General features: G+C 39.6%; 1 protein-coding gene across 1 annotated transcript; it reads right to left on the bottom strand.

Annotated features, from left to right (window-relative positions):
• Nucleotides 1-3181: 3181 nt before the first annotated feature.
• On the bottom strand, nt 3182-7688 carry LOC131329878 (two-component response regulator-like APRR9). Its single transcript, XM_058363293.1, has 5 exons — nt 7544-7688; nt 6543-6695; nt 6218-6447; nt 3572-6014; nt 3182-3495 (listed from the first exon to the last, which is right to left on the bottom strand). Exons 2-4 carry the CDS (start codon nt 6607-6609, stop codon nt 5847-5849), a joined length of 465 nt encoding a protein of 154 aa, XP_058219276.1. The 5' UTR covers nt 6610-6695; nt 7544-7688; the 3' UTR covers nt 3182-3495; nt 3572-5846.
• Between the last annotated feature and the right edge of the window lie 5969 nt (nt 7689-13657).

Below are 13657 nucleotides of genomic sequence, written 5' to 3'. Positions count from 1 at the left end.
GTTTAAATGTTCAAAACTGTGTTCGAAATATATTTTCATGTTAAACATATATGTTATACATTAGATATTTCAAATATGTATTGAAAAGTGTGGTGCAAATTTTTTTTTTTGATAGGCAACAAAATATTACTCCCTCCGTCCCAAAATGTTTGTCCGGTCCGCAAAACAAGAACCAAAAAATAATATATTTCTTTCAATAAAAAAATTTAAACTTTTTTCATAAATCATAAGAACTCATCGATATCTAATGAATTGTTGAAAAAAATTTAAATTTTTCTTGCAAAAATTGTAGTATTTTTACGTTCTTGTTTTTGGACAAACATTTTGGGACGAAGGGAGTATTAGAAACTCGACAAACGAGACATCGATGCGAGATCAAGTATGGACCACATAAATTGAGGTACCATAAGAGGCCTGCGAGGAAAAAAGGAAAAAAAAAATTTACATTCAATGAAGATTGAATGAGCCCAAGATTACAATGGCCCAAAGTACCTAACCAGAAAACTCATCCTGAAAATCCCAAGATATTCTTGATCACCACTTCAACAAGTCCTAACCCAGAGCAAGTCGACTTATAGTTGATAATTAAGTCACCACTTGAAGCAAAAGTGGTATAATCACCAATATCAGTCTCCATTATTCAACAGCATCAGTATTCCAGCAGAATTCTAGATCATCTTAGCCCTCCTAATCTTAGGAGTTGACAAGAAATATGAAGCTGAATAACCCATGCTTTTGAAACAATAATAAGATAAGAAGCCTCCAAACATCCCCTTAATAACCACATCTGAGTCTCAATACTAGCAGCAAAGGCACAAACTACGATCATCAGTCCGAAAACCTCTCTTAGCCCTCCAAATATTGGAGTTGAAAAGAGCATTCAATATTTACCATCTACCACATCTAATTAAGAAGGAACACCAAAGCGGACTCGCATCATAATTCTTGACTGGGATTTCAAGGAACTCATATCAAAGAATTATCAAGAGGGCCTCAAGCCTATTCAATACAGCACATTATATACTCCTAGCTAGTGGCGGACCTAGAAATTTCATATACTGGGGGCACCTATTATTCACAATTTTAAAAAATATTTCTCTGTATGTATACCACTAAATTATTGCTCAACCATTGAATATTGATCACTCATTCTATTCCGCAACCGATTTTTGACAATCTTCATGGCTGAAAATACTTTTTCAACTGTCGCGGTGGCAACTGTAAGATTGCCAATTAGTCAAGAGTAAGTAAACTAAAGAATATAGTAATTTAGTAAATTTGATTTTCATAATATTTTGGATTGGGAGGAAAACACAAAGAGGTAGGACAAAAATGGAAAAATAAAAGAAAGAGGTAGAACAAAAATGAAAAAATAAAGAAAAGAGGTAGGACAAAAATGAAAAAAAAATAAACAAAAAAGGGAAAGGAATGGGAAGCCTAGGATTTGAACCTAAGCACTGGCAATCATCTCAGCGCCTAGAGCCACACCACCACAGTAATGCTTTGTAAGAATGTAGGAAACTTTTATGTATTTATACTGAAAAAAAAAAAACGTAGGGACACGTGACCTCACGTGCCCCAACGTGGGTCCGCCCCTGCTCCTAGCCCTCCAACAAGTAAATTTGAAAGATCATACCGTTCAATAGGCACAACTAGAGTATCAGAAAATGTAGCCCAAGGATAACCAAAAGTTGGAGTTGCAAGAGCAGAGTGCACGTCATTCAGCAGCCACATCAGGAGCAACATCAAGGATAGCCAGCATATATCCAAAAGAAACTCTTTTAGAGCATTCACAGTGGAATAACCAAAAGTCAATAATCAAAAGTTGTCACATCATCTTTTGGTTATGCATTTAAGGAGTTGTTAAAATTAGCAATGTAGAGGTCCACGATGGTACAATCAAATTTGAATCAAAACTTGCCATATCACATTTTCAATTTATAAAAATTTAAAAATTGTGAACATAGAAAATAATTTTTTAAAAATAGGTTTCAAACTAATAAAAACAGGTTATAAGAAAAAGAGAAAATAGTTTTTTGAAAACTTTGATTTAAAAAAAAAAACAGTTTTTGCAAAAAAAGTAAAAAAAAAAAAAACAGTTTTTGAATTAAAAAATAGCTTTTGAAAAAAAGTTTTTTTTAAAAAAAAAACAGTTTTTGAATTAAAAAAATAGCTTTTGAAAAAAAGTTTTTTTAAAAAAAAAAAAAACAGTTTTTGCAAATAATAATAATAATAAATAGTTTTTGCAAAAAAAATGAAAACTTTTTTTAAAAGTAATTTTTTTAGAAATATGTTGCAAATGGAAGAGAGAGAATGTTTTTGTATAATGATGGATTACTTGATTGAGGAATTCTGGAGACAACTAAATTTGATTATTGGCAAAAAATTGCTAATTTTGATTATCCAATGGCCAAAATTTGATGAGTTGTTAAGAAGTTGCTAAATCTGATTATTCTACTGTGAGCTCTTTTTTGAGCAAATATTACTAATCTTAACAACATTTTAGTTTTGATTATACCACCGTGGATGCTCTTAGCTCTCCAAAAACTGGATACACTTGTAATCCCACTCAGGTTTCTCTTGAAATCCTCAAAAGACTTTACTTGAATGTTGCACCACGCTTTAACCCAAAAAGCCACTTTTGTTTTCACCGGGTCATAAGTAGGGAGCATTCCGCTTTTTAAAAAAGGAACATTTAGAAAATGAAGGTAATTTCAAGCTCAAAAATTATGTGTTTACGCAAATAATTTTTCTATCAATATGGATCTTGTTTGATAGATATCATTGAGATCTTTTAAACGGTGCAAAAAAATTTGAAAAATTATTCCTCATTGTCATTATATTTGAGCTTGAAATTATCTTCTTCTTTTTTGAAAAATACAAATTTAGAGAGAAAGCAGAACGGAGCCGTATTCCACTTAGTAACCGTACCAGATTCTGTAGTTGTTCTCTTCCGTATTCCACTTAGTAACCGTACAAGATTCTGTAGTTGTTCTCTTTCCCAATCATACGAAACTCTCCTGAATTGGAACTTTCAGAAATATTGATTTTGATCATCCACCATGTCAACTACCATTGCTTCTTTTTGGGTATACTAGTGTCGCGCGACGTGCTCCGCACGAATCGCGTGCTCACTAAAAATGTTCGAAGTGATGTTTTGAGGATTGGAATATGGCGACGCTTGTTGCGAAATGTAGGTTGATTATTTTTTATACAGGCGTTCATTAGATAGAAGTTCACAATCCTTACATATTATGTAATCGCAAAAGACATGCGCAATGATATCAATACCAAGAGTAGATGCCATGGTATGTAATTCTACATGTACATTAGGATTGAGTACTAATGTGATGGTTTGTGTGCATGAACAAATGATTTACATCCAATGAAGAATTCGTTAGCGTATTGGACGGTCCATCTCCTTGATTTTGAAATTAGTATAAATTCTTCACGGTTATGTTGATCACATAATGTCTCGAAGTGTTGAGGTAGCTTCTGAAAATGGCAAATGACCAAGTTAGGAGTCGAAGATTAATGGGCGTAGAAATGTATGTTATAGAAAGTATTTTACCAATTTCTGCAAATCTGCATATGCCAGCAGTGTAGCGCACCTCACAGAATGGCTTGGAGCTCGAAACAAGTGCGGTGAGCTGGTTATGTTATAGCTGCATTGACAGATATAAAATATAAGCAGTGATTCGGTGAAATTATAAACTGCAAAATGAACTTTGACTATAATTGGTTTGATTGAGTAAGTCTTACAGTCGTTGGCGTTATGCATTTCTATTTCGGCATCCCATCCAATGGGAGCATTGAGTTGTTGAATCGGTAAAGTAGAAGACCATTGATACTTGAGCTCACATCCTTTAGTGTAGAATATAAAAAGATCGAATTGCAAGTGTCCAACATAGCCAAAGAGAATATGAGAAACTAAAATTCAAAGGAGCATTTGATCCAATCTATTTTTATGGTCTAAAAGCAAGCCATCCCATGACTTCCCCAAGAATTTCTAGCATAAACCATCAGTTTTTTTCAATGCCTACTTTCTCCTGTATTAAAAAAGACTCACTATTTATAAACTTGTGCCTACATACATATTATAACTTATACATTACTTTGACTATGGAAAACCACTACATACTTGTTATACATACATGCTGCAGTTGTGAGTGCTCCATAATGATTGTTTCCATTATGTAACAGCTACATACATGTTATAAATGATATGAGAGTGGAACAAATGGTTAATATCCATCAAGAAAAGCAGTACCATACCTCAAGGTGGCTAGCAACATTTTCTCTAATGAGTCCAGGAACGTTCATCAAGTCCAAAATTTTCTTAGGAACAGTCTCTGGATAATTAGATATTAAAACACAAGTAAAATCTGGAAATATGAATTAATAACAGCTTGATGTACAAGCTAATTACATAATCAGCTCCATCAATAAGTATATTGGATCCACTTATAGAAAAGAAAATTTGTCATAAGTTTATATCAAAACATAAGATCTTATTGCTATGGCACTTCACACAGAAGTCCAATCTAAACTGCTTGTGGTTTTCCAGGAGGCCAGGAACAGACCAAACATCCGTCTTTTTTTGCTCAAAATAGCTTTTGTGAGACCGTATTGTATCACTATTCCCACACAATATTTTATTTCGTATTTTGTAATGGTACCCTGCTGCCACAATAACAAACGATAGTGCACTTAACATCGAGTGACTCAAACTACAAAAGAATGGACTTCCTCTGGAACTTGATACTTCCATAGTGATCATTGCATTTTAGGTTACACTTCCATATTTGTGAGTGGATTTTAAAGTTGTTCCAAGGTCTAACAACCAGTGCAAGTCTCCAAGAATTCAGAATCCTCTGGCCTCACAGAAATTCCGATGGAAAGTTGAGGGTACTCTCATTTTCTTACACCCAATCTCTCCTCCATAGGAATCGTCAGGATTACTTCAGAACACAATTATGAAGTACCCCGATTGACTGTACCTAAACCTGCGGACTAAGATTTAAAGAAACCCGCTCGGTTCCAGTTTGAGTAAGCTTTCCAGTACTTCAAGATGAAGCTTTAGCCTCTGTTGAATTCCTTACATATAGTGAAACCCTAGCTTATAAAGGACAGCTTCACGTGGTACTGCACTGATTCCACTGAAAGCTTCTCTGGTTGTGCTGTTAGTAAAACCACACATTTGAAGTGGTAGAATCAAGAGAGGCTCGGGTTAGGTCGTAAGTTGTTTTCCTGACTTTGTAAGTGCACTCTTGATCATTAGTGGTTGTTTACACACCACGATAGGGTGCACATTTTTCCTCAAAAAATCTTTGTCCTTCAAGGTTTTTACATTACATATCTTGCATGATCTGTTTCTTTACTCATTATAAGGTCAAGTAGACTGCACTTGACCTAGACTCCTAGTCCTAGTCTATCATCTTGTGTAATTGAATTTTTCTAGAGGAAACATGCAGAAATGCATAAGGTACAGCCACTTTTACATGAAACTATCAGACCCCATACGTTGTGAAATACCATGAATTGTTATTTTTCAACCCAAAAGGTACAATTAGCACAACAAACGCATTGGAATTTTTTTTAAGGATAAGATAATAAAAATGAAATAAATGGGGTAAGACTCATACTATCAATGCCAAGTTGATTTAACGCTGCCTCAAACTGTTGATGAAGGTCAACTGACCAAACCACCCGTGGCTTCTTTAGTGTAAACGTATCATCCCTATCCTCTTCATCTTCATCCTCTTCCTCCTTCTGCCTCTTTGAGTTCTACAATTTCCTTCATTTGAAGACGATGAGAAATCTGTATCTTCTTATGGCTTTTTTTTTCATTCACCATCTTCTATGATATCTGATTGCTCAAAATCCTTCCACACATCTTTCCTCTTCCAAACTACATGCTGCCATATGTTCCTCAGTGTCTCAATGCGAACTGGTTTGACAAAATAATCACAACCACCATGAGTGACACCTTTCATCACAACGTTCTTACTATCCTGACATCACTGTACAAGCAACAAAATAGATCTCAGAATACTCAAACATAAAAGGCACGTTTCATTGACTGGATTAGACATGGGATTGGATTACAAATCCAGTGGGAGCGTATTTCTAGCATTTCATTGCAAAGATTGGTGGAGAGAATTAGAATTTGTATTCCTTGGATTACCAATACCACAAGAAATGGGATACACAGTACCTTGGGTGTGGTATTGCTAATCCCTTCACTAATAGTCAGTGTTTGGTACATTGCAGTGAAGCTGGAATGATGTTCTCTTGTAGTGCTTATTCTTTTCTCATTCTCTAAAAGAATGACGGGACGGACAGTGGTATCCTTCGCACATTTAGGTGCATGGGTGCATGGCCGTTCCATTGGGAGGCTAAGGAATCTGGTGGAATACCTCATCTTTGGGATAAGATATCCCCTCACTGCTAGTCCAGCAAATAAAACATGGCGAAGTAAAACTATTACGACTTTAAATGTCAACAAAGACAGCCCGAACTAACTGAAACAAGAGGCTTACTGACAATAGGAAGGTCCATCTCCAGCCCAACGTCCTCAAGGAGTTTGAATCCATCCATGTCAGGCATGTGGACATCGCCTAAAACAATATTGAAACCATCTTTCCTCTCGCAGAGTAGCGATAGTACAATCTCTGCTCGATTACATTTGGTTACTGAAATCCCCAAGAAAGTGAATCAATTATCACATGTCACATAACTAAAATGCAAATCCCTAGTTCCATGACAGCAAAAATAGCAAGAGGCTGATTGTCTATCCACAAGTGCACAAAGCAAGAAAGCAAGACTAAACTTTTCTACATAAAAGCCCCCAGAACCGTGAAACTAACCCTTATATCAAGTTAAATAACTTCGAATGCATAAACAATATGTGCTGTCGGAGCAATTTGCCATTATGAACATGACCAATTTCCAAACCTGAACAAAATAAAAGCTCAAAGAAAACCTTTAAAAACCTCAAATTGACCTCTAAATCAGGTTAAATAACATTGCTTGAATACAATTTGCCAAAAAACATAGATGTGCTGTCACGCCAATTTGCTGTTTTCAACATGACCCATTTCTAGAAATGAACTAAGTTTAAACTCGAGCAAAACCTCAAAATTGACCCTTAAAGTTGAATATAACACACACACACACACACACACACACACACACACACACACAAATGGTGTCACACCAATTAGTAATTTTCAACACAACCCCATTTTCAAAACTGACCATAATCAGAGCTCAATAAACTGACTCCACACCCCAAAAGAACAACAATTGGCCGCTAAATCAAGTTAAACAAAATCAATTGCAGAAGAATTTCCAAAATGAAGATGTGTTGTCAATCAAGATGCAATTTTTGACAGAAGTACAGAACCCATTTCGAAAACTGAACTAAATCAAAGGTTTTGCTACAATCCAAATTTTTAAAATTTTTTTTTCTGAAATTGACCACTAAATCAGGTTAAATAACTTCAAATGCATAAGGATATGCAAAACGGAAGATTCGTACATGGAATTGGAGCCGAAGAGACCCCTTCTCGGCTTTCCTCTCGCAATCTAATCGGCCATTGTTTGGATTGGGACGTCTGCTTGTTGGTTCGTTTGTTGCAGAGGTGATGGTGGGGCGGGGATGAATACCAAAAGGGGAAGAACACTCACTGATTGAATTAGAGGGTTCAGTTCCCATCCAATGTGGGCTACGGTCCAATCCAGTCCTGTCCAGTTCAGCATTTGCGGGCCTTTTCCGGACTCACAACAATGATCGGAATCGTTCAACTTTTAGAGCTTGTCGAGAACATCAGTCACTGAAAAAATCATATTGATTGAATACCGTTTGCTGTGATTTTTAAATGCATTAAGCATAAGGTAAATGTGCTAAATGAGTTGTAATTTAGTGTTGTGCACCTTTTTTTTCAAGTTTAATTCATTTCAAAATTACAGGAAATGGTATCCGATCAATATGATTTTTTGTTGGGCCGATGTCCTTGATGAGCTCTAAAAGATGAACGGTTTCGATCATTATTGTGAGCCCGAAAAAAGCCTACAAATGCCCAACCGGACCAGACTGGACCGTAGCCCACACTGGACGTAACTGAACCTGGAGACACACCGGCTGAATTCCAGCCGCAATTCCCGCATTTACAGTATAATACGATGTGATTTTACCAAAAAGCCCTCAAACCCAACACCACTAAAAGAGAAAATAGTATATAAAAACCAGGACACAGTAGGAAAACATCAAAAGTCCAAAAATCTGTTAAAATAATCTGTAAATAACCCAAATAATAGCCATGGCCCACCACTTTTAAGCACAAAATTACCTAGATAACCAAAACCAAAAAGAATCAGATTCAACTCCCAAGTGTACGAAGTCAGGGGCATTTTCGTGCTAAAGTGGCAAAGTGTAAGCCACATTTTTGAAACTTCCTTCTTTTATAGGCGGCTTGTGGATAATATAAAATTGAAAGCTCTGGGAAAACAGCTTGAAAAGTCTCATCCCCCAACCATTTATGCTTCCAAAATTTTATCTTTGTTCCTTAATTGACCTTGAACTTAAACCCTTGATGACACAATCTCCCATAACGGCACACATAGTCTCTAACTCTCTATAGCACATATATCCTTCCAAACATTTGAATTTTTTTCCTCTACTTGCAACGGACTGGGGGAAGCTGTTGTGCAGCTTCGAGCTGCACAGCGTGCTGCGCACCCTTCGGGGAGCCTTGCCGGCATCGGTCTGGCGATTGGAGACATTCACCGCGTAGAGCTTGTCGAGTTCTACGCGTGTGCTAAAAATCAGCTCGATCAAATATCGATAAGTGTCTCATCCGAACACATATAACTTGAAAAAAATGGATTCAGTGGTTGATACGCACCTAAGATTGCTTGATCGTGGTGCTTAAGTTCGTTAGTTAGAAGTGCTTTTAGCTATTATTGTCGTTTTTAGTCAATATTGCTCGTAAGGTAGTTTGTTCAGTGTTTCAGGCAAAACGTCCTTAAAAGGCGTATTTTGAGTGCAAAGTCAACCCCCAAGTTAATTCAAGAATCATCGCTCGGTGGAACTTGTGCCAAAGTGACCAAAGAACGAAGGCGAGGAGCATCGGGCAAGCCAACGGTCGTCGGGTGTCAAGATTGGGAGGCTGGCTTGAAGAACCAGAGATAAGCATTCCGTATCGATACGGATTTAAGGCGTATCGATACGCGTTTGTTACCTTTCCAAGCAGAGCTTCCCGTATCGATACGGCCATAATCTGTATCGATACGGGATTGTTACGGGAGATTGGCCTTTTCAGCTTAACGATGTGGTATCGATACTTTGCTTATTCTGTATCGATACGGAGAGCCTTCGGCCAGGTATTTTGCTACTTTTTGGGCTTTCCATTTATGGAATACTTGCCTTTTATAGTATGTTTTTAGATATTTGAGGAGAGAGGAACCCATTGTGTATAAATAGGGGTCTCCTCTCTCCCTTTTGTAGAAAGGTCTTTAATAGCTTTTATTTTTCCCCCCATTAATGGTCTTTTAAGCTTTTCAAGTTATTTCCTTAAGAATTCAAGTAAGTAATTCTCGTTCGTTAATTTCTCGTTTATTAAAGTTGTTCCTACGGACTAGATCTTTTATAATATCAAATTTGTTTTCATTTTTATCGGTTAAAAGTCATGTCTCGTTTTTATGCTTTCTTCCATGCTTTAGCTATGTGTGAGTAGTTGATAGGCCAAGTCTCGGGGTAATCTTTCCTGAGGGCTTAGGTGGTTATTTGGTTCTCAAACCTTCGGGCTTAAAATCTTGGTTTTCGGAATTTCATTAACCTAGCCTTTTTGGTCTAAGCGAGGCGTGTTAACTCCTTGGTATGAAGTTTAGTCAAGCGGTCTTGGCAAGCGACATATTGAGGTCTCATGGCCCCCTACGTGTTAGATACATTAGCAAAAATAGGTTGATTTAATTCCGGTTAATCACATCTTCCGATAAATGTAGTCTTTTACAGTAAAATCCTCCGGGCGTGAGCACGCGGTCGTGACTCCCGCCTGAGTTATAATTGAGAACCGGTAACGGCTCAAGTCAAGGGTTAGACGATCCCTACACTTGCCTCCTTTAAGTTAATTAGGCGTTTTCCTAGTCTTTTGCCTTGGCAATTTTCATCGTTTCAAAGCAAAACCAAGTTGGCCGTCTTAAACGCCACAATCCACCATATAAAACCTACAATCCAATTAAGCTATATTCGAATTCTCTGTGGGTACGATCCCGGACTTCCGGATGTCATGCTACCGACGATCTAGCCCTACGCTTGGGGTTTTCAACCTTATATTTGAAGGCGAGGTTTGAAGGCGAAGCATTTTTGGCGCCGTTGCCGTGGATTTCTTTTATAGCTTATTTGGAGGATCGACAAACCATTGTAAGTACTCCGTTTATTTTTCCTTTGTGTACTTTGAGCTCGGCTTAGCGGATACCTCTAACTGAGCCACCAATTCGACTTGAGGTTTAACGAAGCTAGTCGAGCATCAATTGCCTTTTACTTTCAATTTATTATTGCTTCTATAGCCGTGGTGGTGGCATAACCCCACGAGACTGTTTGTGAACGAGGCGGCGGCATAGCCCCTCTAGTCTGCTTTATTGGACTGTGCAGGTTGTATGCTCAATATCTATCGTAGCCCTTTATCGAATCGGCTACATCGATCTGCATCTCGCTAGCTATCACCTCCATTAAGCCCAATGGCAGATCAACCAGCAGCTCGCACTTTGCGCGATTATTTAACGCCAGAAAGAGGTCCACACGTCTCCCCCATAGCCATTCCCACTTGCATTGCCGCCAATGCGTTTGCTTTCAAGCCAGAGTACCATCGGGTTATCCCAGAGTTTCGGGGGCGTGAATTGGAGGATCCTTATGCCCACATTCGGGAATTCGAAACTATCATTAGCACCTTTGTGACCGGGCCGGGTCAGCTAGATCAAGCTCGCCTGAAGCTATTTCCCTTTTCGCTCAAGGACAAGGCTAAGCAGTGGTTCCATTCTTTGAAGCCCCACTCCTTGCTCACATGGGGGGAAGTGCAAGATGTGTTCACCACCAAGTTCTTCCCGGTCAGCCGAACCAAGCTCCTCATGGATCAAATTCAAAATTTCAAGCAAAAAGATGGGGAGGTTTTCTACAAGTATTGGGAGCGTTACAAGGATTTGCTTGCAGCTGTCCCACACCACAATTTTCCCATGTATCTTGTGATCAACTATTTCTATTTGGGTTGTGATCGGGAGTCTAAGCAGCTTTTGGATACTATGGGGAGCGGTGACTTTATGGGAAAGGACCCCGACGCCGCTTGGGAATTCTTAGATGCTTTGGCCGAAAGAGCTCAAACTTGGCAATACATTGATCCGGGTGACCAAGCTATGAGAAATCAAGGACCGGGAGGCTCCGGTAAGTTTTCAGTGAATGAGCAGAACGGTCTTGAGACGCGGTTGGATGAGCTATCGTTAAAGTTGGACAGAATGAAGCTAGATTCGGTCCAAGCAAAAGAAGCGAAAGAAGCGACAGAAGTGAAAGAGGTGAAAGAGGTTCGCCAAGTGGAAGAAGTTTGTGTCATTTGCGAGACTACGGGTCATTCGACCGACAACTGTCATACCATCCCCACCCTTCGACAACACTATAATCAACTCCCTGAAGAAGTATGTGCACTGAATCAACGTTGGGATCCATATTCCAACACTTATAATCCGGGGTTGAGATCTAATCCGGCTTTCCGTTGGAGTAACCAGAATGAGGCCGGCTTGTCAACTTCTCAAGGTCCTCCTCCTTCTCAGAATCAAACATGGCGCCAATCTCAGTTTCAGGGTCAGCCACGTTTTCCTCCGACACAATCTCAAGGCCCGCCAGGATTCATACCACCGAGCCAATTCCAAGGGCAAAATCAATTTCAGCAGCAACCAGCCCCACCTCCACAACGTTCTCTGGAGGATACTCTGAATGCATTCTGTCAAATGCAAACGACCACTAATGAGCAAACTACCCAAGCGATGAACGACATAAGGAATCAAGTGGGTAAATTAACAACCGCTATCGGTGTTTTGCAACAAGAGAAAGGAAAACTACCTACCCAACCTCAACCAAACCCTCAAGGCCAACATTTTGCACAAGGCTCTTCGGTGACTTTCCCCGAGCAAGCAAAGGCCATAATATCGTTGAGAAGTGGGAAGACGGTTGATAATGCTCAAGTGGAGCTGCCGGTTGCGCAAATCTTGTTACCTTTTCCGGCACTATTAAAGCCCACAGTGCCAAATGGGGAATCTCCCAAACCGGTTCTTACAGAAGAAGAAAAGGGAAAAGCCAAAGAAGTCGAGGTTCCGCCCGCTTTCACTGTTCCCGTTCCATATCCTAACCGACTTAAGTCACCTGCCAAGCCGAATTTGAACAGTGATATCTATGAAGTTCTTAAGAAAGTGATGGTTAACCTTCCTTTGCTTGACGCTATTAAACAGATTCCATCATACGCCAAATTTTTGAAGGAGTTGTGCACTCACAAACGGCAACTTCAAGTGCAGAAGAAGGTGTTCTTGACTGAACAAATGAGCTCACTCTTCCAGTCAACCCTTCCGCCCAAGTATAATGATCCGGGCTGTCCTACGATATCCATCACCATCGGGGGTAAGGTTTGTGAAAAGGCTCTTCTCGATTTGGGGGCAAGTGTAAACCTCCTACCGTTCTCGGTCTATGAACAACTTGGTTTGGGAGAGATGAAGCCAACTCGGGTGACTTTACAACTGGCAGATCGGAGTATTCGAGTTCCCAAAGGGGTGGTCGAAGATGTTCTTGTTCAAGTTGACCAGTTCGTGTACCCAGTCGACGTCGTGGTTCTTGATACGTGCCCGGTACCGGCAGCTCAATCGTCCGTTCCAATCATTCTTGGCCGGCCGTTTTTGGCAACATCCGACGTCGTCATTCATTGCCGGGATGGCCGCCTTAACATGAGTTTTGGCAACATGAAGATGCAAGTCAACATGTTCCATATCGGTAGCCAATTGGGCGATGACGAGGATGTGTGCGGAGTAAGCATGGTCGATTCACTTGTTCAAGACCACGTCACTACGTTTATTTGCAAAGATCAGTTGGAACTCGCACTGACTTCTGCCGAGGCCAATTTTCTTGAAGCCCCTAAGGCTGCGTACTTGTGCTCTTTGTTAGATAAGGAGGAGATGTGTGGTATAACCCCGTGGGTCCCAAAATTTGAGGAGCTGCCTTTTATTGAGAAGCGAGCCGTTCCGTCTAGCATGGAACCCCCAGTGCTTGAGTTGAAACCACTACCGGATACCCTCAAGTACGTCTATCTTGGCGAAGGCCAAACATACCCGGTGGTAATCTCCTCCGCCCTCACCGAACTTCAGGAATTTCAATTACTCTCTAAGTTGAGGACACATTCAAAGGCTATTGGATGGTCCATAGCCGATATCAAAGGAATAGATGGATCTCTATGCTCTCATCACATTTACATGGAGGAGGATGTTAAGCCCTCTCGCCAGCCTCAACGACGATTAAACCCGATTATGAAGGATGTTGTAGGGAGGTATTCCCGAACAGGTACAAAATAAGCCCGAGCACGATCAAAAAAGGGGTCAACGCGCTATGAGAAGTCAATGGTCC

Source organism: Rhododendron vialii, chromosome 6a (genome assembly GCF_030253575.1).
Source record: "Rhododendron vialii isolate Sample 1 chromosome 6a, ASM3025357v1".
Taxonomy (NCBI): Eukaryota; Viridiplantae; Streptophyta; class Magnoliopsida; order Ericales; family Ericaceae; genus Rhododendron; species Rhododendron vialii.
This window is presented reverse-complemented; position numbering and strand designations above follow the sequence as displayed.